At 38.3% G+C, this 24,416-nt stretch overlaps 1 protein-coding gene across 23 annotated transcripts in view; it reads left to right on the top strand.

The window, feature by feature from the left end:
- RBMS3 (RNA binding motif single stranded interacting protein 3) overlaps positions 1-24,416 on the top strand; it is a 682,345-nt gene that overhangs the window by 349,493 nt on the left and 308,436 nt on the right. For all 23 annotated transcript variants that reach the window (XM_085538329.1, XM_085538326.1, XM_085538323.1 and 20 more), the window contains one exon: positions 23,137-23,195. In XM_085538329.1, coding sequence (XP_085394455.1) covers positions 23,137-23,195 — 59 coding nt within the window. The remainder of the gene's footprint in view (positions 1-23,136; positions 23,196-24,416) is intronic.

The following is a 24,416-nucleotide window of genomic DNA, read 5'->3' as shown; positions in this document are numbered from 1 at the left end:
TCAAACTTTTGATGTCTGATAGTTTAAACCTACCTATGTTTTGTATTTTTTTTTGTCCTGAGCTATTTCTTCCCACATGCTCTAGTAACGTACCCTCTGTAATCTTCAGTTTCCATTGCTTTGCGCTTGTTTGTTGAAGGGCGATGGGATTGTTAACCCAAATTTGGACTTTTCTTGTGATTCGGGGATAATGAAAGGACTTAATTAAATGAACAAAGGGAAAAATAGCCAAACCTAAAGATCAGAAAGTCCATTTTTGTGGACGATTAATCATTTTATCATTATATATCTTATATAATATATATATTTTATATATATATATATATCCTAGGTATGGGAAATTTACACTGCAGTTATGCTTTGTCTCCTTGACAAGTCATCATATGTGAGATGTTAGCCTTTCCCATTCTGACTGTCCTTGTTTTTGTCCCCGTGGAACCTCTGAATAAATATTCCGATCACTGCCATTTGGATTCTGCTAAAGAGCTAGCACCAAGGATAATGTAACTGTGGTTATTAATTGAAAATACACACATTACTTAAATCCTGGACTATTTTTGAAATGAACTCTGTACAGTCCTTTTGCCCCATGCAGAACTGCTGAGTTTGTTGAGGTTTCAAAGAGGGTTCAAGGTGCCTTTCAGGACAGAGAGCCTTGTTAATAGCTTCAACAACTACAACATTTTTAGTTAGTGCAAGTTTTATAGCAAGTTCACAATGGCCAGTTCTGCCACACGTTAAATCAGCTCAAGTTTTAGATTCTTGGCTGTTCTTATTCTCTTTTGTAAAAGTAACAAAAAGTTTGTCTTATATGAGCTCCAATAAAAAAAGTGAAGAAAACATCGTTCCTTCCTTTCTTCCCTCCTCCCTCTCACATTAGAACGCTAATCAGAAAATACTGCTTTGAGTTATACTCAAAATAAATTCCAGCCAAAATGAAATTTCCTTAACAAGTTCAAAACTGAAAAAGACCAGAGGAATTCCTAAAGTATACATAGGAATTTTTATCTGATGTGAATGGATGTTCTTGCCTTGGTGAAGACAAAGCCCAAACTATCTGTGATGTGTAATAGTAGAGTATTTGTGTGTGCACCTGTGTCTGCTGCTGTGCTTTAGGTTGTCATTTTGTTGAGGTAACAGAATGTCCCAGGTTCTATAACACTACATATATTAAAGCAAGGTATGCTGTGGTTTCAGTACTAAATCAGACAAAACAACATCTCCCCTGTAATTAGCACTCGGCATCATTGCTCCATGACACCACAGAGACTGAAAAGTGATCACCCAGTGGTATTAGCTCATATAGAAACTGGGGGATATCATGTTGTTCCTGCTTAGATCTTGATGGATATTTTGATTCAGTGTCCTGGTAATAAGATAAGTGAGTGGTTCTGTGAAAACTGTGAAAATCTGCTCAGTGGATCAGTCTTCATGGGAAGCAAAGAAACACTCATATTAAAGGTCAGAAAAGAAAAGCACACCCAAAACACTAACAACAACAACAAGCATTTTCTTTTTTATTCCAAGCAGAACTGAGACAAGACAGTTCCAGGACAGGGGTATCTTTGAACCAAACAGAGCACAGATGCCCTGCTGGACTAAATATGAGTCAAAGCTATGAGGGTTCGGCATGAGTTTGTTCCTCTCACTTTAATTTGTTTATTAAGGTCAAACTGAAACACATGGATGGGTCATTTCGGAGATTTCTGTATTATTCACGAGTTCTTTTTACCAGAGACTTTCTAAAATGAAGATTAAGGTAGATGGAAGAAAAAAAATGAATGTCAAGAGAATATTCTGAGTCAAAATGACTAAAGCAGACAGAAAAGCAGAAAAAGAACACAGTGCCATGGGTATGATTTTTTGCTTATTGCATTTAAGCTGATTTCATAGTAATGGACCTTATTAATGCTGTAAAACAACATTTTGGAGTTCCTCTTTTGCTCCAGAAGGGTGTATTTAAGTGAGCTTGAATTTTGTCTGAGTTGTTTTGCAGTTTTTACTCATTATACATCTTCATAGGGTGTATGTATGTATAGACTTGGATGTGCACAGGTGTGTTTTCTTTTACCTATTATGATTTAAAAATCATTTGTATATTCATTCCTTATTACAATCATCTGTAAATGTCTTCTATTGTTTAAAAACAAACATTAAAGTTGCCCCAGCAGGCAGGGAACCAATCCTTTTCTTACCTATCCTCTTTCATCAGGGAAAACAAAACTCTAGGTCAGCACATGCCCACAGCACTTACAGAGAGCTCCATCTGGGATGTAAACGTTCTCATTGTCAGGAAGAAAGGCAGAAAAATAATCTGCGTAAAGTAATAAATGAGCACCTGCACTCTTCACTGTTTTGAATGTGCCCGTCTTTTCACTGGAGTGTGACAGAGTGTCAGGGAGAGTTTCTCATCTCCTTTCAAGCTGGATGAACCTGATTTAATGGAAGATAGGGGAGGAGACAGCATTCTCAGACACTGCTGCTGAAAATATTTCTTCTGATGAATTTTAATTAAAGTCCTTGGGGAAAAAAAAAAACCCAAACAACAACAGCATATGCACAAAAAGGAGAGCTCTTAACATAAATACCGAGTCTTCAATGTATTTGTGTGAAGGGCATGATTGTAACAGCCACTTGTTTTGCCTAGTGCGTAGGGAGGGTGTTGAGATAGAAAGAGGGCAAATGCACTTAATGAACAGCCCCTGACTTGTTCTGAATTATGTGTTTCTAGTCTTTCCTTGTCTTCCCCCTCTTGCCATTTCTCCAGCCTATTTTGTGTACAGCCAGTCAACCATGGCATGAGCCATCCGCGAGGCTGGCCTTCTTTCTCTGACTGATGTAAGCATTTAGGAACCTGAAAACACTCATAGCTGGAAACTATCCTTAGGACAGATAGGCTGTGCACAGTACACGTCTGTCAGTCAAATGTCTGGTTTTGTAACGTGGGTGTTGCTCTGTTGAAGGACCTTCATTACTATTAGACACTTGAGTCTACATTTTCCAGCCCCTCCCAAGGCGTTGTGTACTACTTGGATGCCTGGTTTCTGCTTGCTGGGGAGGAGGCTGGTTTGATGTTCTGGTGATGTCACAGAGGTTTCTGCACTGCTGTCCTTTGGGTCATTTTGTCTTTTATGAAGGAAATTTTTAGTTATGTTTTGTTCTTTTTGTAAGTTACTCTCTGTCTTTTTTATTTGGTTGCATTTTTTCATATTAGATGTCTGAATTTCTGCAGTGTCAATTTCAGTGGGTCTTTTAGAGCTGTTGTTTTTTAAGAACTGATAGCAGCAAGTGGGAGGGCAGGCACGACTGCTGTTTGAATGCACAGAGCGTGAGAAGGAAGCAGGAAGCTCTCAAAGTGGGATGGGGTTCATCCTACTTAGGAGTCACTGACTTTCAGGGGATGATGGAGACAGTGTTTGTGTTCTGACATTTGTGTAGCAGAAATGTTTCTGTAACCTTTCTCCAGAAGGTATGACGCAGATGGTGTTCTGATCTGTTTAAGAAGTACATTGTCCTAAAGCTTTGCTGTAAGGAAACAATATCAGCTATGCTTAATAACACTCCAGCTCTCCCAAACAGGAATAACCTCAGCACTGCTTCCAGCTAATGGCAAGAATCTTAGAGCATGTCTGTAATTTCTATACAAGGGGAAGTGGCAGGCCAGCTTTGATGGCAAAGCTATTGAATATTATCAGCACTAAAACAAAAATGTCATTGTGTTCAGCTGCTAGACTTCCCCATACCGCTCCAAACAAGCATCGGCAAGAGCTCTGTGCTATGTAGCATGCAGTGTTCTTCTTTCCAAGTATTTGGTAACTTCCCAGAATTATTTGTGTGACAAGCGCCGCTCTTAGTTTTACATTCAAAACTAAAACGTTTTGGATTTTTTTTCAAAAGATGTTCAGTAGAGAAGGAATTTCTTAGAATTTTTTTGCAGCTACGTCAGAGGTTTTCTGTCTGCCCTGTTATAAAATGGAGATGGGAAAGATGGAATGTTTTCAGCTTAACTTTTGGAAGTTGTTGAACTGAAAAGGTTTACAATTTGGACGTGAATTTTCTGTGTCCCCGTCATAAGCTGTGGGGAAAGTAGAGAGCTCTGAATTCTTATTCTCTTGGGTTGTTTGGAAATTAGCTGGCCAGGTGGCAACCTCAAATAAAATAAAGATGGTAGTAGCCATGTGGCATTTCAGGTTCTATTCAGAAAAATGTTTTCTGCCAATGGACACCCAGTCCTGCAAGAGCTTTGTGGAAGCCCAGCAGTCTATTCAAATAGCTGTTACTGCAAGATCAGAGCTATATTATTGTTTCAGTGTAATACAGGTAGTCTGTGAAGCATTTATGGCTGCTACTGCCTGGAGATCATACAAAACAAGGAGAACAGGCTTGCTTTCCTCACTTCCACTTTCCTGTTCAGCATTTCCGTGTACCCCTGGGATTATAATCCAATTATGAAACCTCAGTTATTTTCTGTAATTCATTGATTCGTGATGAGCGTTAACTTTTTAGCTTCTTTATAGTAGTCATCTAGTAATTAAAAGGGATAAAATACATAGGTCACTCTGAAAGTAATGCCTCCTATTTATTTCCATGGAAGCTACAGCAGATATGAAGAGCACAATAAACACTGTTAGATAGAGCAAATTCTCAGCTACAGAGCACCGTTTTTCAGTATAGTCATTACCATTAGCTGTGCATTTTTGCCAGTGATGAGCAAGACTGCATGTTGCACTTGTTACAGTCAGCACCAGCAAAGGTGGTTCAACCACTGTCGCTGTTGCCACTGCTGAAACACACTGCCCACCGCCTCACTGTGCTCACATTTACTGTTTGATCTTCATACATCTCAGAAGTGTCAATGAATGTCAGTGAGTGCCATTTCATTTATTTATTTATTTATTTATTTATTTATTTATTTATTTATTTATTTTCAGTGTAGAGGAATTCAGTGGCACACCTTTGCTTTAAATGCACTTCCATGTCAGACACCATTCCATCAGATTGCCCCTCTGCTGCCTTCTGTCACATGGCAACAAAACAAATATTGTTGGGAAGGTTCATCCTCTGCTACCATGCCACCAATATCTGCCTCTGATGTCGTGGGCCAACATAATGAAGCAGGAGGCGTTATTTTTGGGACAACCCTTGTAATTCACTGGTTCATTGAATTTAGCATTCAGAAGAGACCATGAGATGATCTAGCATTAGTTCTAGCATTATTGTCTCTTGGATTCAGGTCCTTGAATTTCTCTTATTTGCTCCTAGACTGATTGCAGCAGTCTATTTTTGTTAAGAATATCTTTCAGAAAAGCACTCTGAATCTGAGGATATGAAACCAATAGCAAACCTACTGCTGATGCTAACAGTTTACTGCTGTGGTTAACCATGCTCCCTGTTCAAAATTTGACTGATTCCTAAATCAGCTTTCTGGTGCACCTTTCTACCTCTTCATTCTTGGTGTAATCAGATCAGTCTTCTCCAGTTCTTTCTCTGCCTCTCCTCCTACCAAATGCACATACGTGCTTTAATCAAGTAACTTTTCAGACTTTTCTCCTTACTGATAGAAATAGATGGACCTGTTTAAGCTTATGATTACAAGATAGTTTTCTCCAAACTTTGGATAATTTCATGAAGATATACATATAACATCAATGTTCCTTTCAGTCTTTTTAAAGACAATCATTTGAGGTTAGAAATAATTTTCTTTTCGTGTTTGTAGAGATCTGTTGTTATGCATAGTTTATGTAGCAGTATCTGTACGTGTGCTTAAGTGGATGAAGCAAAGCTGGAACAGCTGCGTTCTTCAGCAGAACAAGTAACACTTAAAGACTGATCAGTGTTGTTCATCGAGGTGCACTACACGTTCAGCAGAGATCACAGTGTCCTGGTACCTAAGCTGTGTCAGAACCAGAAGCTCTCCTCTCTGTCTCTGTGGTTTTGATTACCTTTGTTCATGAACCAAATAGATATCTGTCTATCCTTAGCTTCCCATAACAAAAACCCATCTGGTGAGGGAACCACAGTGCCCTTTGAGCTTCATTTGAAAAACAAGGAATTTGGCCCTAAGCCATGTCTAGTTTAATTTTGTAGAACTTAATTTCTCTGCTCATCCTTAGTGCTTCTAGTCTCCTCCTCTTAAATCAATGCCAAATTTAGGATTGTCAATTAAATAGAATATTGATATGAAGGGTATTTTTTATTTATTCTACAATTATTTAGTGCAAATATTTAATGTACAGTTTATTAAGTGTTGTATGAACTCAATAATGAATTCCTTTTGCGTATGTAATCACACATAGGCAATTATATAGTTCAAAGAGCTGAAGGATTCATGTGGGACAGTCTTCTGACTCTCTCAGTAAAATGAACTTGTAGCAATTGCTTCTAAACAGGAAAGAAAGTTGGTGGCTACTATGGACCAAAATGGTGTATGACCAAGTCATTAAGAAGATTTAAATGATAGATTGGCAACACACTCCTAGAACTATTTTGCTTGTTACCTGGCATAACAGAACTAAAGATGTGACCACAGGTCTTACAGATGTGAGAGACAGACTATAACGATAGAATGGTTTGGGTTGGAAAGGATCTTTAAGATAATCTAGTTCTAACCCCCCTGCTGTGGGCAGGGACACCTCCCTCTAGACCAGATTGCTCCAAGCCCCATCCGGCCTACCGTGAATGCTTCCAGGAAGGGGGCATTCAGAACCTCATTGGGCTACCTGTTCCAGTGTCTTACCACCCTTGCATTATCTTCCTAATATCTAGTCTGAATATGCCCTCTTCCAGTTTATAACCATTTCCACTTGTTCTGTTGCTACATGCACTTCTGAAAAGTCCTTCCCCAGCTTTCCTGTAGGCCCCCCTCAGGTACCTGAAGGCTGCTAATAATGATACAGCTGTAAAATTCTGTCAGCACGCTTAAGACCTGCAGTTGTTTCTTTTCTGTTTTCAGTGGGTGATAAGAAAAACCTGGCTTTGCTGAAATAAGGATTTGCTGTTGTTAGGTTCTGCATTGGTTAGTGGTTTTTAATGCACTTTGACGTAAAGAAGCAAAGATTTATCTTAATTGTGAGAACAGGTCTTTTGTCCCTGACATGCAGTTGTTGTGGTGTGCTGGGGGCCATGTGCAATGGGATTGAATTCCTCATCCTCCCTGTTTCTTTTTTCTCTTATACCTCTTCCCCTCTGCCCCATTTTCTTTCCCCAGTGTGATCCCCCTCTAAAGACAGATATTTCTGTATGGTAGTCAAGCTCATCATTAGCTGTTGGTTGGGGATGCAAGTCTGCTGAAGAAAACAGTCACATTAAATCTCCTGCCTTAGGATCATTACAGTGAATGCACATGTGGCATTTTAATCTCTCTCTAAAGACTTCTGAAGGGGATTTCTTAAGGACCGCACCACTCGTTAGTAGCTGTCACCAGTGCTGCTCTCAGTGGAGGATTCACTGCACCTGGAGTCAAAATGTCGCCAAGCCAATACGTCTCTATTGCATCTGCATGCCATGTCCCAGAAGCACCATGTGGGGCTTGGGATGCTGAGCCTGTTAGCAGGGTCCTGGTGCTGTCAGCAGATTCCCAGCACTGGCCACTGCTTTTTTGGCTGGGCTTCTGCTGCAGCAAGCTCTCTTGTGAGATGTTGAGGTGAACCTGGGGTCAGGCTGTGTGCCAGCATCCAAGTGCCCATCGATCCTAACAAGGCAGCCTGCCTGTCCTGCTATCGGGAGGTCTCCAGCTCGTCTGCTGCATGGGTCTCAATAATAGCATATACAGCGTAGCCTGCTCTCCTGTTACAGAGATCCACTAACGCTGGCATCGAGAGTGGTGGGTAATTCAATCACAGAGACAAAATTGATATTAATATAACATTAAAGAGCTGCAGAGACTAGCAAAAGACAGGAAATTACAGAGTTCAGGCTTGAAACCTTATCCTGGACTCACCCATGTTATGCCGAGGTGTTTGGAAATTTCCACAGAGCACGTGATTCTGTGAAACCTGTAGCAAGGAATCATCCTGCTAGGACAGGGAGGATTTCCATGGCCAGCACCAGCCAGCATGAGTGAGGATTATATAAAGAAACCCTGGCACAATCTACAGAGCATAGCTGGACAATGTAAGCTTTAAATGTGGATTTCTTGGCTTGTGCAGTTTGACTCCCTCCCAGTATCACTGAAGTGCCACACCAGGCTTTACTTGCGTTGACTTATTTCAGTCCAAACTGAAGTTTGGTAGCTAAGACCTACTCCTGCATTTTTAGGGATCGCCTTTAGCTGTTTTCACCTCTGAGAGGGTTCTTGCTGCTGCTGTTCAAAATGTTTGTTGCTGTTTCTTGAACTTAGTTTTTGATTTCAAGACATCACGGTTATTTATTTGAAGTAAAGTAACTGAAAAGAAGCTGAATTACCCAAAAACGAAATAATTAAAAAAGCACCCGATAGCCATCCTTGAGGCTTGTTTGTCTTTTTCCTTTTTTCCCCTTTTTTTTCCTTTTTTTCTGAAACTAGTAACACAACTTGGTCAGGAAGATTGGTATTACCACTTAAAAAATCCTTGGTTGGAAATGGATGAGAATAAGATGTGAAGTACCCCTATCTTCCTATGTGCCTATGGTGCTCCTTTGTGTACCTGCAGAGATGAGTTGTTCTTAGAAGGACCTCATGGGTTAAGGATGAGGTAATGAGTCAATTTGCAGTTTAGCTACAGCATGTTTATAGTGAAGGCGTAAGCTGTTCTGTGAGTAAAATTGTTTTATTTCACCCATTGGCACAACAGTTAATCAAAAGTCAAGGGGAGAATCATCTGTCACTCCAAGGATGGGATTTCACTACAGTCTAATGTGAGACTGCAGATCTCCTGGAGATGGTAAAGCCAGCAAGTTCATGGCTTGCAAAGCAGCTAGAAATGCAAAAGGCGCAGCACTCAGATTGTTTCTTACATTTTCAGGCAGTTTTTGAAGGCTGTGCGGAAATGCCTTGTTCCCTTGAACACTCTTTCATGATGGTGCCGAAGTAAAACCAATGTGAGCTACAGCCTCACTTTTCACTGCAGTGCTGATGTGCCTTGATTTGGAATTCATTGTTGTGTGGCTCGGGGAGGAGAGTAAACTGCATGATGGTTGTATTTTTGGGGAAGATTTTAGAATTTAAATCTTCTGCAGTGTAAACACAGAGTTACAGAAAGAAGCAAGAGTTATTTTGTCCTCCCAGCAGCTTATTTGGAAGTTACGTATGGCATTTTCTGGAGATGAGGTACTCTTGGAATGGTTAAGCTCAGAGGTTGCTCTGATTTTCCCACTGTGCATTTTCTGTGCTGAGGAGCTGGGGAGGAGTGCCACCGTGTCTGTCTCTGTGGTGAACAGGACAGTCATTAATGACCATGCATAGAACAGTAGGATGGCTGTATCCTAGGGGAAATCAATTTTCTGCAGAGAGCCAGGCTTGTAAAGAGTAGAAAATTTCCACTGAAGGGGAGGGGAGGAAGGAAAGACAAAATTGGCAGAGCAGGGATTAAAAAATAAAAAGACTTCAGAAGTGAGTGAAAACTTGAAAGGCTTTTCTGTATAAGGGTTTGTTTTCTTTCTTTTTTTTTTTTTTCTTTTTTGTTTTTTATTTTTGCTGTCCAAGTTGTTCAGATCTGAAATGTGCTGATCTTAGGGGTAGGAAAGAGAATGGCCATCTGGAGAAGCACCGGGGTGAGAGACGCAGGAGAGGTTTGGTTCCATGCTTTTACATGGAACAAAAATATAAAGAACTGATTGAGAGATGAACACCGCTGTCCACTTCACTTCCTGAAGGAACATCTACACTGCAGGTGCTTCTTGGTTTTAGAGCCAAGAAACCCAAACAGTGGGACCTGAGCCTAAGTTCAATCTTGCTGAGGTCTGTGCCGTCTAACAAGACCTGTGTGACTGTAGTATGAACAGGTCCTTCAGTCACTCACAGTGTCCCTGCATGCTTCATTCTCCACTTTTACAGACTTTTTCCTCTCTAAATCACAAAGCCTGGTTGTGGCACTGAGTGTTTCTCAGTTTTGGGTGGCCCAGTGTCTATGCAAGTCTTTTCCCACACTTTTAATGGTTTTTTGCTATTTTCCTACTTTTTAAACCTTGCTCTTCTTTTGCAGATAAGCTTCAAAAGGCTTGTTTTTCCTAAGATGCTGCTGTTTCACTCATAACTGATTTTGAAAAAAAAAAAAAAAAAAAAAAAAATGTCGCAGGGGAGATAAGGGAACAAGATTGTAGCTGTTGTTAAACATCATTTGGAGAACAACTCTAGTAAATTCACTTATACTTGTTTGTGTGTTTGTATATTTATGTGTATGCATCTTAAAAAATGTAAGCAGACATAAATCTTTAAACCTCAGAGAAGAGGATGATCGTTTTCTGACCCTGCTCAACATTAAAGACTAAACCAGAGATAACATTCTTGTAAACACTGAAGCTCAAACAAAGGAGCTGTTGTCCTGAGAATGTGGGAGTCAAAAAGAAACCACAGTTTGAATTTCGGAAATTGTCTTACAAAATGGAATGCTTCATGTACTGGAACGTTTAAATGGCAATCAGAAATTGCAGAAGAGAGGAACCCATAGGTCTTTTCCTTCATCTCAGTGGTCTCTGGATCAAACCCAAAGAAAGTGAAGGACAGGGGCACCTAGGGAATGAACAGCTGTAGTAGTCCTTTTATTTTGCTTCGTCTTCTTGTTCAAAATGTTGATCTTTTGGGAACTTCCTCTGAGATCAGCAGAAGGGGAAAGGAAGTGGGAGAAATGGGTGCAAATGCTGTAGATGAGTGAGATGTTTAAGAGATGAGGAAATACATGGACTTAAATTACAGATGTTTGGTTTAGACTTACTTGGCCCTTGTGTGCTTGTGTGTGTTGAAGACTGTTCGGAATATGAGTTAACTTACTCATACTTATAAACATTTGCAGACTATATGTCTGTTTCTCACAGAGTGTGTCTTTGACTCCATGACAATTGACTGGATGTCTCTCTTACATTGTTTTTCTACTTTCATTGCTTCTGATGGCCTGTACTAAAAGTAATCTGCTTGACACTACAGATGATCATTGTAAATTTTGCGACATTCATTTTTAAACCCAGCACATTTGGCAGATTATATTTTGGTTGCTGAAATATTTATCCATATAGGACATGCTTGTTATTGACCTGTATGATAGCAATAGTAAAGTGAATGGTACCAGCACTGGGGTTTTCATAAATCCAGTAGCTCATTTTATAAAGCTGTGAATAAAATGCAGGGTGGATTTTTTCTTTGTTATCCTTCCTCCCTTCTTCCCCCACAGTGTTTGAGATATTTTCAGGGACCTAGAACATGCGACTGCCAAGCAGTGTTCTTTCCCTAGATGAGGATATTCACTAATATTTGATGAAGATGTTGCCCTTGGTGTTGCCGACACTCAGAAGTTTATTGCGAGGTGTACAATATTTGTTTCTTAAACCCTTAGATCCTGAGGCATGTGATAAGATGGGAATTTCGGCTTTCAATTAAAAACAAAACAAAACAAAACAAAACAAAACAAAAAAAAGTAGGTTTCTTTCTGTAAAGAGAGGCTTGAAAATACAACCTGAATCACAATGGCTTGTGATATGTAAGCAAAAGAAAAGGATATCTCAGATATATTTATTTCTTAGTTATTATTTGATACCTAAAGCTAATTTCATAATTTCTTGGTGTACTGCTGAGCAACCAGAACTGTCAGTACTGTAGTCCTTGGCCAGTTACAGAAAGAATCGTAGGTTTGACTCAGTGAATCACAGTTCTCATTCTCCCCGAGTATGCTCAGTGCTCAGAATGAGGTCTTGGCTCTTCATGTGTGTCTTTATATGGATGCAGGATCATATTTTATTTAATTGGTTTATTTGAATGCATCTAAAAGCTTCTAAACATGACTGAAACTAATTTGCTTTCAAATCCACTGTTCCTGGTCAAAATTCAAAATATGCTTACTCTGTTTTTCAAAATCTTGCTGTTCCTGGGGAAAAATTTCCTAGCAGAATCATAAAGTATTTAAATTCTTGCTCCCTCATCTAGATTTGTCCGTTTCTGTTTCAGAAGGGAATGGTGGCAGATAGAGCACATCTTCATCGTAGTTCTCTATCCTGGCTGGACCAATCAAATGCCTTTTTAAAGAGTAAAGATTGTACAGCATATTGGGTGAACACCATGGCTCAATTAACCTCTTCCTATCCATATTGACTGTTTGTAAGTATAAGCTGAAACACAGAAGAGCACAACAATTGCCACTGTTGCATTTTCTTCCGTAGGAGACCTGTGGTCAAGGTGTCCAGTGAAAGAAACTGGCACGTTGTGTTGAGTGACATGGTTGAGTAAGAACTATTGGTGATAGGTGGATACTTGGACTGGATGATCTTGAGTGTCTTTTCCAACCTTGGTGATTACGTGCTTCTACAAGGCCCAGTGAGCAGTTCTAGGTTGACTGTAACATTTTGTTCATTTTAAGCTCATTGGCTCTCCAAAGTGCTAATTGGGCAGTGAGCTACAGATGTCCTAATTACTGTGAGAGTGATAGTGCACTGGGACAGGCTGCCCAAGGAGATTGTGGAATCTCCTTTGGAGATATTCCAGACCCATCTAGACACCTTCTTCTATGACCTGCTGTCAGGCACCTGCTATAACTGTGGGCATGGACTCTCTAGAGGTCCCTTCCAACCTCTATAATTCTGCGATTTTCTATTCCTGTGCCCCTTGATTTTATCTTGAAATGTAACTTTGAATGAAGAAGTATACCTGCTTTAGGACTTTTGCCTGGCAGTTCTGGTAAATTACCAGCAAGAACAGATTTGTTTTCTTAGAGTTATTGTCATCATTGTTATAGGGATTGCATGGAGGAGAGCAAAGTACTCACTAACTGAACATGCACTTACAAGTCCTGTGTAAAGTTTACTGTATCAGGACTGGAAGGGGGGGATTTCCAAGTCAAAAAGATCTCATTAATTTGTGAGTCTAGAAGTATGCTTTAACTTTGATAAACGTGAATTGTCCAATTTAAGTTCAGCTAGGCTCCATACGCACCCGATGTTGTAGATGTGAATGGATATTTCTTATTATCGTGGACAAATAGCTTATGAAATCCATTTTCACACCCTGCTTTTACATTAGAGAGTTGCCTAAATAAATGAACCAAGGATCTTTGCTTTTAAAAATATACTTTGTGAAGTTAAATAAAATCCTAAGTAATTCAAAACCAGAAGTATCATGTCCGACTTCTGGACAAATAATGTACACTTCTGTACTCTTCTGTACTTAAAAATTCCCAAATTGTGCTCCTGTTGTTTCTCCTTGAAAATTTCAGGCAGAGGAAATGCCTACTTGGGTCACAGTTCACTCTTTGGAAAACAGACTTAACTGTTACATTCCGGCTCTGAAAACAAAAAGTTTAAAATAAGAAATATTGGAGAAAAAGAAGTAGTTCTTTGATGTAGCTCCTAAAGCCTGTATTCTGCAAAAAATTCCTAAGAAATGATTCTTATCAGAACCACATTGTTTCTAAAGACATCCCAAGTACCTGGAATTTTATCATTTGTAAATAGTGAAATGGGAGCTCTGTGAACTTGAAGTCTCACTCACACTTTTGATTCAAATGGCCTCTGTGTGAACTCTATAAAATGCTTTAGCTTTAAGTTATCAGTGTGAGCTCCTGGTCCCTGGTGATAGCTGGAGTTCTTGCTTCACTTTTTAATTCCTTCTTAATTCCTTTTCTTTTCTTGGCTATTGCTGGAGAGGTACCATCTGATTGAGTGTTTTATGTCTCTCTATATATTTACAGTATATTGCAGTCATATAATTCTTGTAAGAGCAAATTGTTTTAGTGAAATGTCAGCAAATCTGCACAAACATAGAACTGAGAGTTCTCTTGAATAATGAGAGTATTGTTAAATGATTGAATACTTTAGAGATTAATATCATGGTATGCTGGCATGCTGGTTCATACCAACTGTAATTTAACAATGAATCCTCCATAAGTGAGCAACAGTGTGAATGAGAAATCGGATCCAAGACATCCCAGCAGGCAAGAAAATACAAAGTAAATAAATTCTACACATATGAATTATATATTGGGGGTGAGTGGCTTAGCTTTACAATATTCGAGATAATTAAATTATTGGATAAAGGAGATTCTTCAGGATTGAAAATCTTCTTATTTTTTTTCTTCCAGCACAAATGAGTGATGTCTTAATAGTAGTAAATACAGCATTTTCCACCATGTGAAAAATTAGGATATGCCTGGCATTACCATTTGTGACAGGCTACGGTAAAGCTCATCTTGTCCTGCAGTGGGTTTCAGATCCCCAAGCTGTCTTCCGAATAATGCATCTTAACAGTGCTGCTAAATTTTCTTCATGAATGTCTGCAAACAACAGTTGTATTTTATTTTTAAAGACATCTGAATTCTTGCAAATACGGAATAATTGGTAGTTGAAGATTTAATGATGGGCCTAGAAGAAGGACTGAAGTGTTCTGCATGAAATCACAGTTATTAATTTGTGCATGAATTTTGTTTTCAATACTTAATTTAGCAACTGTAAAATATTTTGCTAATTAATTATTAACACTGGTTATTTGTCATGGCAGAACTGTGAGGGAGAAGCACAGCTTTCTATCAAAGCAAAAATACACATGTCAGAGTTATAATTTAAGTACAATATACAATAATGTAATCATTTTAAAATCATCTTAAATAGCTTCAGTATTCAAAATATAGATGTAATATGAATGCAATATATAGCAGTAACTCAGAACAAACAGTGTTTAGCATTAAAACTGCAACTAAGGGCCAAATGTCTTGTGTGAAATGAACCCGGGGAAAAAAAAAAAAAAGCCACCACAAACAAAATGCTGTAAAATGCCAGGCTTTGATTGAGAATGCCACTTCAGTAAGTGGAATTTTATTCTGTCCTGGGTATCGAGAGTGTGACAAATCTGTAGCCTTATTATAAGCACTGCAAATAGGATTTGAGCTTGTACCTACTGAAGGCAATGAAAAAGCTGACTTTGATTTCTGCCAGTGTTGGATCAAGACACTTAATTTCATTTACATGCAAGGAAAATAATAGTAATTATATTTTGACAAGGAAAGGAAAACAGCTACGGGAAACACTTTGTTTGAACTATCTAAGTGATGTACTTCTTATAGATCTGGAAGTTCAAGTTCTTTATATATCCAGAAATTTAGTGTTGGTTGAAATTTCATTTACTTTAACTTCTATTGAGGTTGGCTTAATTTCTCCAGTACAGAAAACAATTACAGTAATTCTCCAGAGACTGTACAGTTTCATATGATACTGTTTTTTGAAAGGTGAATGTGCATATAATGTTAGGCAGTGTGAAGGAAGATTAGTTTGACTAGGAAATAATGACTCTGCTTGTTGGTAAATATCTGTATTGTCTTGTAAATATTTTTCTAACTTGAATGTAAGACGTCTTCATCATTTTAGTGAAGATGCCTTTCTGTGCTTTAACAGCACAAATTTTAAGAGGCACTGGGAAAAAAAAAAAAAAAAAAGCCAGCATTTTAAAAGCAGAGAGACATTTTGGCTTTTGCTATTTCTACACACATTTTGAGAGGTTTATTTGCAATGTTATGCGCTCTAAGTTGATGAAATATTACAAGAAGTAAACTTAACTACCAAGTTTTCCATATTCTTTGAAAAAAAGAGCATCAAAGGATCACAGCTGCTCCATGGTGGTATTACTGCTGTGTGATTTGAACTAAGTAAGTGGTGCTTGCACCTTCTCCTAAAAAGCATTATTTCTGAATGCAATCTGACAATTTAATGTAAATTAAATGCAACCATAGTCTGAAACAGCCTACTAGGTTCTTTCCTTCTATCACAGAGCAGTTCTGCCCAGCAGATTCAACAAATCCAAGTCCAAGGTCTTGCACCTGGGTTGTTGCAACCCCCACAACCAATACAAGTTGCGAGACAAAAGGTTTGAGCAGAGCCCTGCTGAAAAGGATCTGAGGGTACTGGTGAATGGCAAGCTGACCTGAGCCAGCAATGTCCCCTTGCAGCCCAGAAAGCCAACCGTATCCTGGACTGCATCAAAAGAAATGTGACCAACAGGGGAAAGGAGGTGATCCTGCCCCTCTGCTCTGTGCTGGTGAGGTCTCACCTGGAGTACTGTGTCCAGATGTGGAGTCCTCAGTACTACAGAGATGTGGACCTGTTGGAGTTCACCTGGAGCATGGCCACACAAATGATCGAAGGAATGGAATGCTCCTGTGACAGAACAGGTTGTTCAGCCTGGAAAAGAAACAGTTCTGGGGAGACCTGAGAGCGGCCTTTCCATATCTAAGGGGGGCTGTAAGAAAGAAGGGAACAGGCTCTTTAGCTCAGTCTGCTTTGACAGGGCAAGGGGAGATGGTTTAAAGCTACAAGAAGGGAGATTTAGACTGGATGTAAGGAATAAATTTTTTACAGTAATGGTGTTGAGGCACTGGAATAGGTTGCTCAGTGATGTAGTGGATGTGGTTTCCATCCCCGGAAACATTCGAGGTCAGGCTGGAGTAAGCTCTGAGCATGTTGATCTAGATGTAGGTGTCCCTGTTCATTTCACAAGAGTTAGACTAGCTGACTTTTATACATCTCTTCCAACTCAGAGAATTCTCTTATTCATTGAGAATGGTAAGATCTTAGACCTTGTCTAAAGTTCTTCATAGACATTTTTTTGTTTTTGTTTTTGTTTTTTTTCCTTCTGAAAAATGCATTTTTGGTGGACATGGTGTGATGGTGACCAATAAATCCATTTCTGAATCAAAACATTATATTCTTTCTTAGCACTAAATCTCTCAACATGAAGATATTCTTGAATATGTTTGCATTCTTTAGGTTTTTAATCAGCTTGCATGCTCCAGAAAGTTTATGCTACAGTATTCTTTACTTTCTGCTTAAAACTGCCTATGCAACTCTGTTGTTAAGATCAGAAATATATGACCTGTGTTTTATAATTGCTAAACAATTCTGAGCCTAACAAAATTCAGCAGTAAGGTCCCTAAGAGATCTTCTCTAAGTCCAGTGCTATTACAGATGTACGGCCAAATGACTTAAGGAAGACACCCCTTTTTCATTGAAACTCTTGGACAAGTTGTTATTTTAAATTCCTGTGGTAACTTATATTACAGTCTGCAAAGGAATGATTTTTGTAAACTTGAAAGCCAGACTGAAGTAAGTGGAGAAGACAGAGGTTAAACTCTTAACTTTCTTGGGCAAAAGTTGCAGGCTCCCTGCAACCACCATCCTCCAAGCAATGAGCTGGTCAGTGACAAGAGAAAGTGGTTTGAATTGGATGAATGTAGTTATTTCAGATATGTATGAATAAAAAGAGACTTCTGTCTTAAGCTCTCTGCCCCCCTCCCCCCTCCAATTTCTTTTTCTCTTTAAATTAATATGTGGAAAAAGCTATAACAGACAAGCCCGATCTCTGTTAATGGACAGAATTTTTCTCAGTGAACTTCCCTTCTGTGTGCATTTGGATGTCTTAGGTATATGAGAAAGGGGATTATAGGAACAACATCTTTGCAAGAAACCCAGTAGCAATTCCTTCTGTATTTTAGACTTTCATAATGTTGGCTTCCTCCCCCCTTCCCCCCCCCCTTCCCCCCAGAAATCTGTAATTTTTCCTAATAGAGTCTGTTTTTAAGCAAAAAAAACTGTTACACTATTTATGTATTAATTCAAAAGAATGAAAGAGCCTTGGAGTTTCTTATCTAAATCCAATTACTTCTGGTCAAATCCATCCCAGGACAAAAGCTCCTGAGATAAAGGCATACATTATTACCTAAAAGCACAGAAATGCAGGCAAGCTCCGTTGGTTTAACTAAGGAAAAACTCCTTGAAGAGGTTGCTCAGGTTGAAATCCCAAGTTTCACATTTATTTAAAACACACAGGCAACGACTGGAAAGGGGCAAAAGCAGAGTTTAGAAGGTGTCTGTGACATACTGTCCTGATTAGATGGAGAAGGGCAGCATACCTGTGGTACCAAGCTGGGTGAGGAACTTGGCGTGTCTGGTCTGATGGCCATTTTGTGTCTCAAGATCAGCCATGGCCAGCTTGAAAACTAGCTTGAAGGAGAGAATAAAAGGACTTCTCCCTGATGCTTTTGTTTTCTTTAACAACATGAAAAAGGTGAAAACCCTGAGTGGCCTGGCCAGTTTGTCCTCCCACGACATCCCGTCTTCTACCTGATGGCTTTTTGTGGTACCAGTCCGCAAGCAAGCTTTCTGCTTTGGTTTGTCTCCTTCACAGGAGGAGGGTGAATGGTGCTTGGCTCCTCCACCCTGAGCCTACTCCCAGATGAATCTCATTTTTCTCTTAATTTTAATCACACACTTGCCTTTTTCTGCACCCCTACATTCCTGGAGGCAGAAGCAGAAATGGCCTTACTCTCTTGTGTGCTGTGAGATGGGAAATTTCCATCAGTTTCAGATCTGTGTGGGTGAAGGGAGTGTTTCTCGTGTCTTGCAGGAGGTATCACTTACAACTCAAGTGCTTCCTCCAGAAACAATCTTCATTTTAGCAGCAGTTATCAAATAACAACCCAGGAACAAGTGGTCATCCTTGTCTGCAGTATAAGTGCTGATTGACGGCTTGCCTGAAAGCTCTTGAAATGGTCTATTTGTACTGCAGCTCTGATGTACATTAAGGAGTTCATTCTGCATTGTCTGCATCTTCCCAGTTTGCTGAGTAGGTAGAAAATGTGGGGTGCAATGAGTTGGGGTTCTTAAAAGACTATATGTAATACAGTGGTACTTTCCCTATACCTCTCCCATCTTCTAGGAGTATGTGACTTTCAGGATCACAAATGTACCTTTGTGTTTTGGTTTATTTGTTTGTTTTTTGACAGACCTACCAGCCCAGAGGTTGCCTAATAGCTTTCTGTAGAGCTACACTCTCTATGAGGCAATGGCATGTTCTGTGGTCAATGAGTTCCACACGTATCTTTAACTTTCTGGTGAAGTATCTCCCCCTAAATTTTTTAAGCTATTCATCTTGTAATTTATTTGCCAGTCCTCATATATTATGAGGAACAATGAAGACAACTAGTCCTCATTTCACTGCACAGGCCCTTCTTTAATGAGATGAATTCTGGTCTATGCAGTTGCTCCTTATAGGCAAGATTTCTCTCATACATTTAACCACCTAGTCTTAAATGAAAATTGTTAAATGAAAAATTGTTGAAAGAATCACAGGATTCAGGAGATTAAGAGGATTTTATTAAAAAAAGGGAAAAAAAAAAAAAAAAGAAACTAAATGAAACCACGTTTAAATAACACTTAGGGAGGAATGTAATGAAAACCAATGCATTGTCTGTCTGGAAATCTTTTGGAGAAAAATTCTGTTTCAGACATTCAGTAGACATTTCTCAAGGTAGTTTTCTCATATTCATATCATTTATTCTCTTGGATACTGTGTTGCAGTGGATTATCCTTAATGATTCAGTCATTATTTCAAAAGGTTGGTAGTAAGGGATTGTGATGAATGAAACTCCACAGTTATCATTTTCTGACTAGAATTTTTCTTTCAAAATCTTGAAAAGAATACCTCTGTACACTGTAACTTCGGAGGAAATTAAACAGTGATCATGTTTTCTCATGGAGGGTGAACTATACCTAGTATTGTTTAGGTTGATGGAATCACACTTGAAGCAGAGGTGCAGGCTGTTGGATTGTATAGTAATTTGTACTTAAATATAAGAAAGCAAGGTACTAACTCCTGTGATGCACTTTATTCTTATTTCTGTGGGTAGTGTTACTGAGGAATATATTTTTGGTACTTTCACTTGGAGGAAATCACAATTAAAACTCAGATTAATGAAAACCACCACCTTTGGAGATGAGGCATAACTTGGTACCGCTTTCTATATGTGCGAGAAAGAAACATAGCTACATTTATTGGAGCAAAAATATATTCCTGTTTTCATGCAGCACACAAGCTAACGTTCTTCATCAGGACTGATGTTCTGATTACTGTGAAATAATTACTTGAAATATTTAGGAGAATAGTGTCTAAATTAATTCCAATGACTTTATTGTGGAAGATCTCAGAGTTTATAGTGTTGATTAAACTGGCTGCATATGGCTAATTGCCTGTAGTGGTATTTGTTGTTGTGGCACCTCTCAGTACTCAGATGGCTATGTTTGCAAACACATAGGTGGTGTGCGTGTAACTACGTGTTGGAGGAATCTTCTGGACTGAACAGGATTGCTCCTATGAGTGAAATCTCTAGTGTAACCTAAGGGCTTGCAGGATCATAGTATGCAGTAAATAACTTTGAGAAATCTGTAATAAACGCAGGGCAACCACAAATGTCTGTCTTTGCTGGCAAGAAATGTTAACTTTGAGCTTTTTTGTGACTTGGATGAAACAACATGTCAATTCATTAGGAGTGGCTGAACTGAAATGGAGGCTGGGTGTTAGTTTTTGTTGGCGGAAGTTTAGGTAGGGGTTGTGTTTTATTTGAGGTTGTTGTGGGTTAGCCACTGATTTTTGTTGGATTCTTTTTCCATATATCTGTCAGAAGTCCTTTGCCATACAAGATAGGCATGTTTTTGCATGTTTTTCATGTAGTCAATTTTAAATATAAATAAATCAAATAAATGAAGATGCACTGCACAGGCCAAGTTTCCTGTTGGGTAAACTGGCCCACTGAGCAACCATAAATCATACTGGCAGAGAATCTGACCGTGCTTGCTTAAGATGTGTGCCCTAATATCTTTGAGGCCAAAGTCAACTCCAGGTATTACTGTGAAGAATTATAAAACTAAGTGGAACATTAGTGAGTATAAAGGCCTCAATTCTGAAAACACCTGAGGTTAGAAAAGCATGTGATCTCACAGTTAACATTAAACCTGTTATGTAAGCTCTTGGAGTGGAGCCAGCTATAGCATAATAGACCCACAACTACATGTCCGTTTACCCATCGTGGTAGGTGTGCATTCGATTGCATCTGCTTTCAGAGTACAAAATCCTGCCTGTCTACAGAGCTAGGAAAAAAAAAAAAAAAAAAAAAGTGGGGAGAAAGCTTTTTTTTCCCATTCTTAACAGTAATAATAATAATAATAGTAATAGTAATAATAATAATAACAACAACAACAATAATAATAATAATAATAATAATAATAATAAAAGTCTCCTGAAAGATGGCTGCACAAACTGTTAATGTTTTTGGGTCAGTTTGCCGTCCTTCAGAGTGCTTGAGTCAGTTGAAGAAAAGCAACGCAAAGTGTTTTTCTACGTAAAATGAAAGTCAAATGGAGATAAATGCTTTTTCTGGCTCTTAGAGAAAGGAAGAACAGCGAAAATAGAAAGTCTCACTTTGGTCAGCCAGCAAAACAAGAAAAAGAGAGATGGCAGTCTTTATCTAAAGCTGAGTACTAACAAGTTTCCTCTAATGTGGAGACTTCAGCTGAGAACTTTGTCTTTTGGATGCAAAGCTGCCTCAAATCTTTACTGGTACCAGTGTATTTAGGAGTCATTTATGTAGGCTTTCCCCATTCTTTTGTGTTGGTGCCACTCCCCTTCATGATATTTAAGTTTTCATTGGATTCCTGTTCGAAACTCGAAGGTCCCATTTTCTCCATAAGTGCTGGTTCTGTTGCCACTTTGGTTACTTCTACTTTCTTTTTCATGTTTGTTTTTAAATTTTCTTTTTATCTGCCTTTTTCTTTTTTTTTCTTTTTTTTTTTTCTCTCTCTTTTTTTCCCCCTTCAATTTCTTCCTTTTAAAAATATCTTTACTTTTATTTTTATTCCAATTTTCTGCATATATTTACAGAATTGTAGGTCAGAGACCATAGTAAAGTGCTCTACCAGATCTTTGATCTTTTCACTGCTGTACAGTAGTAGACATGGGTCCTGAGCCAGAGAAGAGAATTGTGGCAGGGTTTCCATATCTTGGTTTCTGGAATTTAGGTAGAAACTACTAATGCCAAATTTATATTGCTGTTAATAAACATTAATCAAATAAAAATTGGTCTAATGCACTTTGGTGGTTCACAGTTGATGTTCTGTCGATTTCACCCACGTAAAAGAATGTATTTAGTGTTTTGTTTTTGCCATTAGAAGATGCAATTTTATTATTGTCTTTTATAGTAATATCTTCTTCATTAATAGTGAAAGTTGTATACCATGGAGTTTTCCAAGACCAAAATCTGATCTATCAGAGTAGCTCTATCTGTTAAAAAAAAACAAAAACAAAAACAAAAAACAAAAAACAACAAAAAAAAACCAACACATAATAAAAATATCTCATGGCACATTTTGGAGAAAGGTCTCATCAGTGAAGCAGGGACCAAGAGAAGACAGTGACTAGAGGAATAAAATTAATTTCCTGACTCTCTTGAAGAGTTGCATTCATCTATAAATGGCCTTCTTCTATGATCGCTCACTTGGGATTAATGATGATGACCATTAAATTGGCATTTTTAGTTTAAATCTCTGTAAGGTGAAGACAAATAGCTGTTTTATTGTTTAACTGCTTAATGTAACCAGTTGTAGCTACTCAAATTCAAGTACTGGTGCAGTGCTGTGCTGTCTCTGGGAGGTCTGATATATTCAAATAAATTTTAGCATTAATCTCAGACCTGGGAGGTGGATATAAATCTCAAAAGTTTCTGTTTATCTAAAACAGAAGTTTAGAGTGTATATACACACGCATGCGTGTAAATAAATGATGATACCTCCTGCATTGTTGTTGGATCCAGTCCATCCGTATTACAACAAATTTTGCTTGGCAGCTAAAAATGAAAAAAATATATATATATATATTTTTAAGCAAGCCTAACTAAAGTAACCAAAGAATAACTGTCAGCAGTGCTGATGCCCTACAATGTACTCTGTATCAGACATTTACATTAGCGGTACAGTGCAGTGGCCAGAGGTACACAGGCTGTGGCAGAGGATAAGTACTTCCAAATGAACTGTAGAGATACTTGTTGAACTTGCAGTGGCATAAGGATCATCTCCAGGAGTATCAGGCATGCGTTCATCCAAGGAGATCTACTGCTCTTGAAATGTTTTGTATGTTGGATATATGATCTGTATTATATATATAAATACAGTAACATGTATTTCTGTTTTTTGTTTTCTGTTTAGGTATGGGAAAATTGTATCAACAAAGGCAATTCTTGACAAAAACACAAATCAGTGCAAAGGTATGTGCAAAAAGTCTGCCTTGCAAGTTTATTATTTAAGTGATTGACCGATGGCTTGATTGCAAAGGCTATAGCTACAACAGTGTAATCAACATAATGTAAAGTATATTGCAAACATATTTAATAATACCAATGCTTTGCATTGTGTTTCCAGTAACATTACTCATTCCTTTTTTTCATTAATAAACAAAATGAAAATCACAAGTCAGAACAAGTAGCAAGTTTCTTCAGCAGAAAAGTAAATTACCTTCTAACTACATAGTGCCATCTGATTTGAATGATACCATTAGTGATTCAAATTGATTTCCAATTTGAAAATGAGAAACCTTTGGGAAAAATTTCCCAAGCAAAACCTGGTTTAATTTCTCTGTTTCTGTAGGATCTTGGTCTGCACTATTGGAAGTAGAAATTATTTGTGATACAAATAGATTTATTTCTTAATTTATTATTATTATTTTAAACTTTTAAGTGAAGTATAGCATGTTTGACATATGTATATTTATAGCTAAATCTGCATTGTGAAATATTGGTTAACATGTAGAATTATCTTAGGGTGGGAATTGTTATTCATTTACTAGTCTGAAAAGCAATCAGTCATATGGTGAGGACCTCTGCTTTAAAATGTCTGTAATGTTATACTAGTGATATACAGAATCATTCTGGATTGGTAGAATCTATTGAAGTGGATTCTTCTGATAAGACAAACATTGTGGACCGTATTTCTGTGGGAGTTAGTAAAAACACTGTACAGAGATATCTCACTGATGACAAGATGAAGTCTGAAGAGAAGCAGCAAAGAAAGTCTTTTGGGCAAACTGTGAGAAGGTTCAAAATCCTGCCAGATGTACCAAGGACATCTTTGATGTTTGCAGAAGCATGTGCCTTGATAAGTTGCCTGCCAGCAGCAGCATTCATTAGCTACTCGAGAAAAGTAGGTTGGAAAATTACTGTTTTTAGTCTTAGAAAACTCCACCAGCCCAAGAGGTTATGAGGCATCATCAGAAACATCATTGCCATACAATGACACACATATATTTTGTCTGGACTTGCTTTTCTTTTCCTTGGTGCCCTGTGAAAGCAGAATTTTTATAACATTGCTGTCCATATTACTTTGAAAAACACAGTGAGAAACAGCTTTGTTTATTGTTTTTGTTTGTTATTTTGTTTTATGGAGGAATATTCCTATGGGAGGTATGAACTAGGCCAAGAGCAGGAAGCTGG

This window comes from Coturnix japonica, chromosome 2, assembly GCF_054131305.1.
Source record: "Coturnix japonica strain WE chromosome 2, WE-NBRP24, whole genome shotgun sequence".
NCBI classification, from domain to species: Eukaryota; Metazoa; Chordata; class Aves; order Galliformes; family Phasianidae; genus Coturnix; species Coturnix japonica.
Note: the sequence above shows the minus strand (reverse complement) of the source record. Positions and strands in the feature narration are given on the sequence as shown.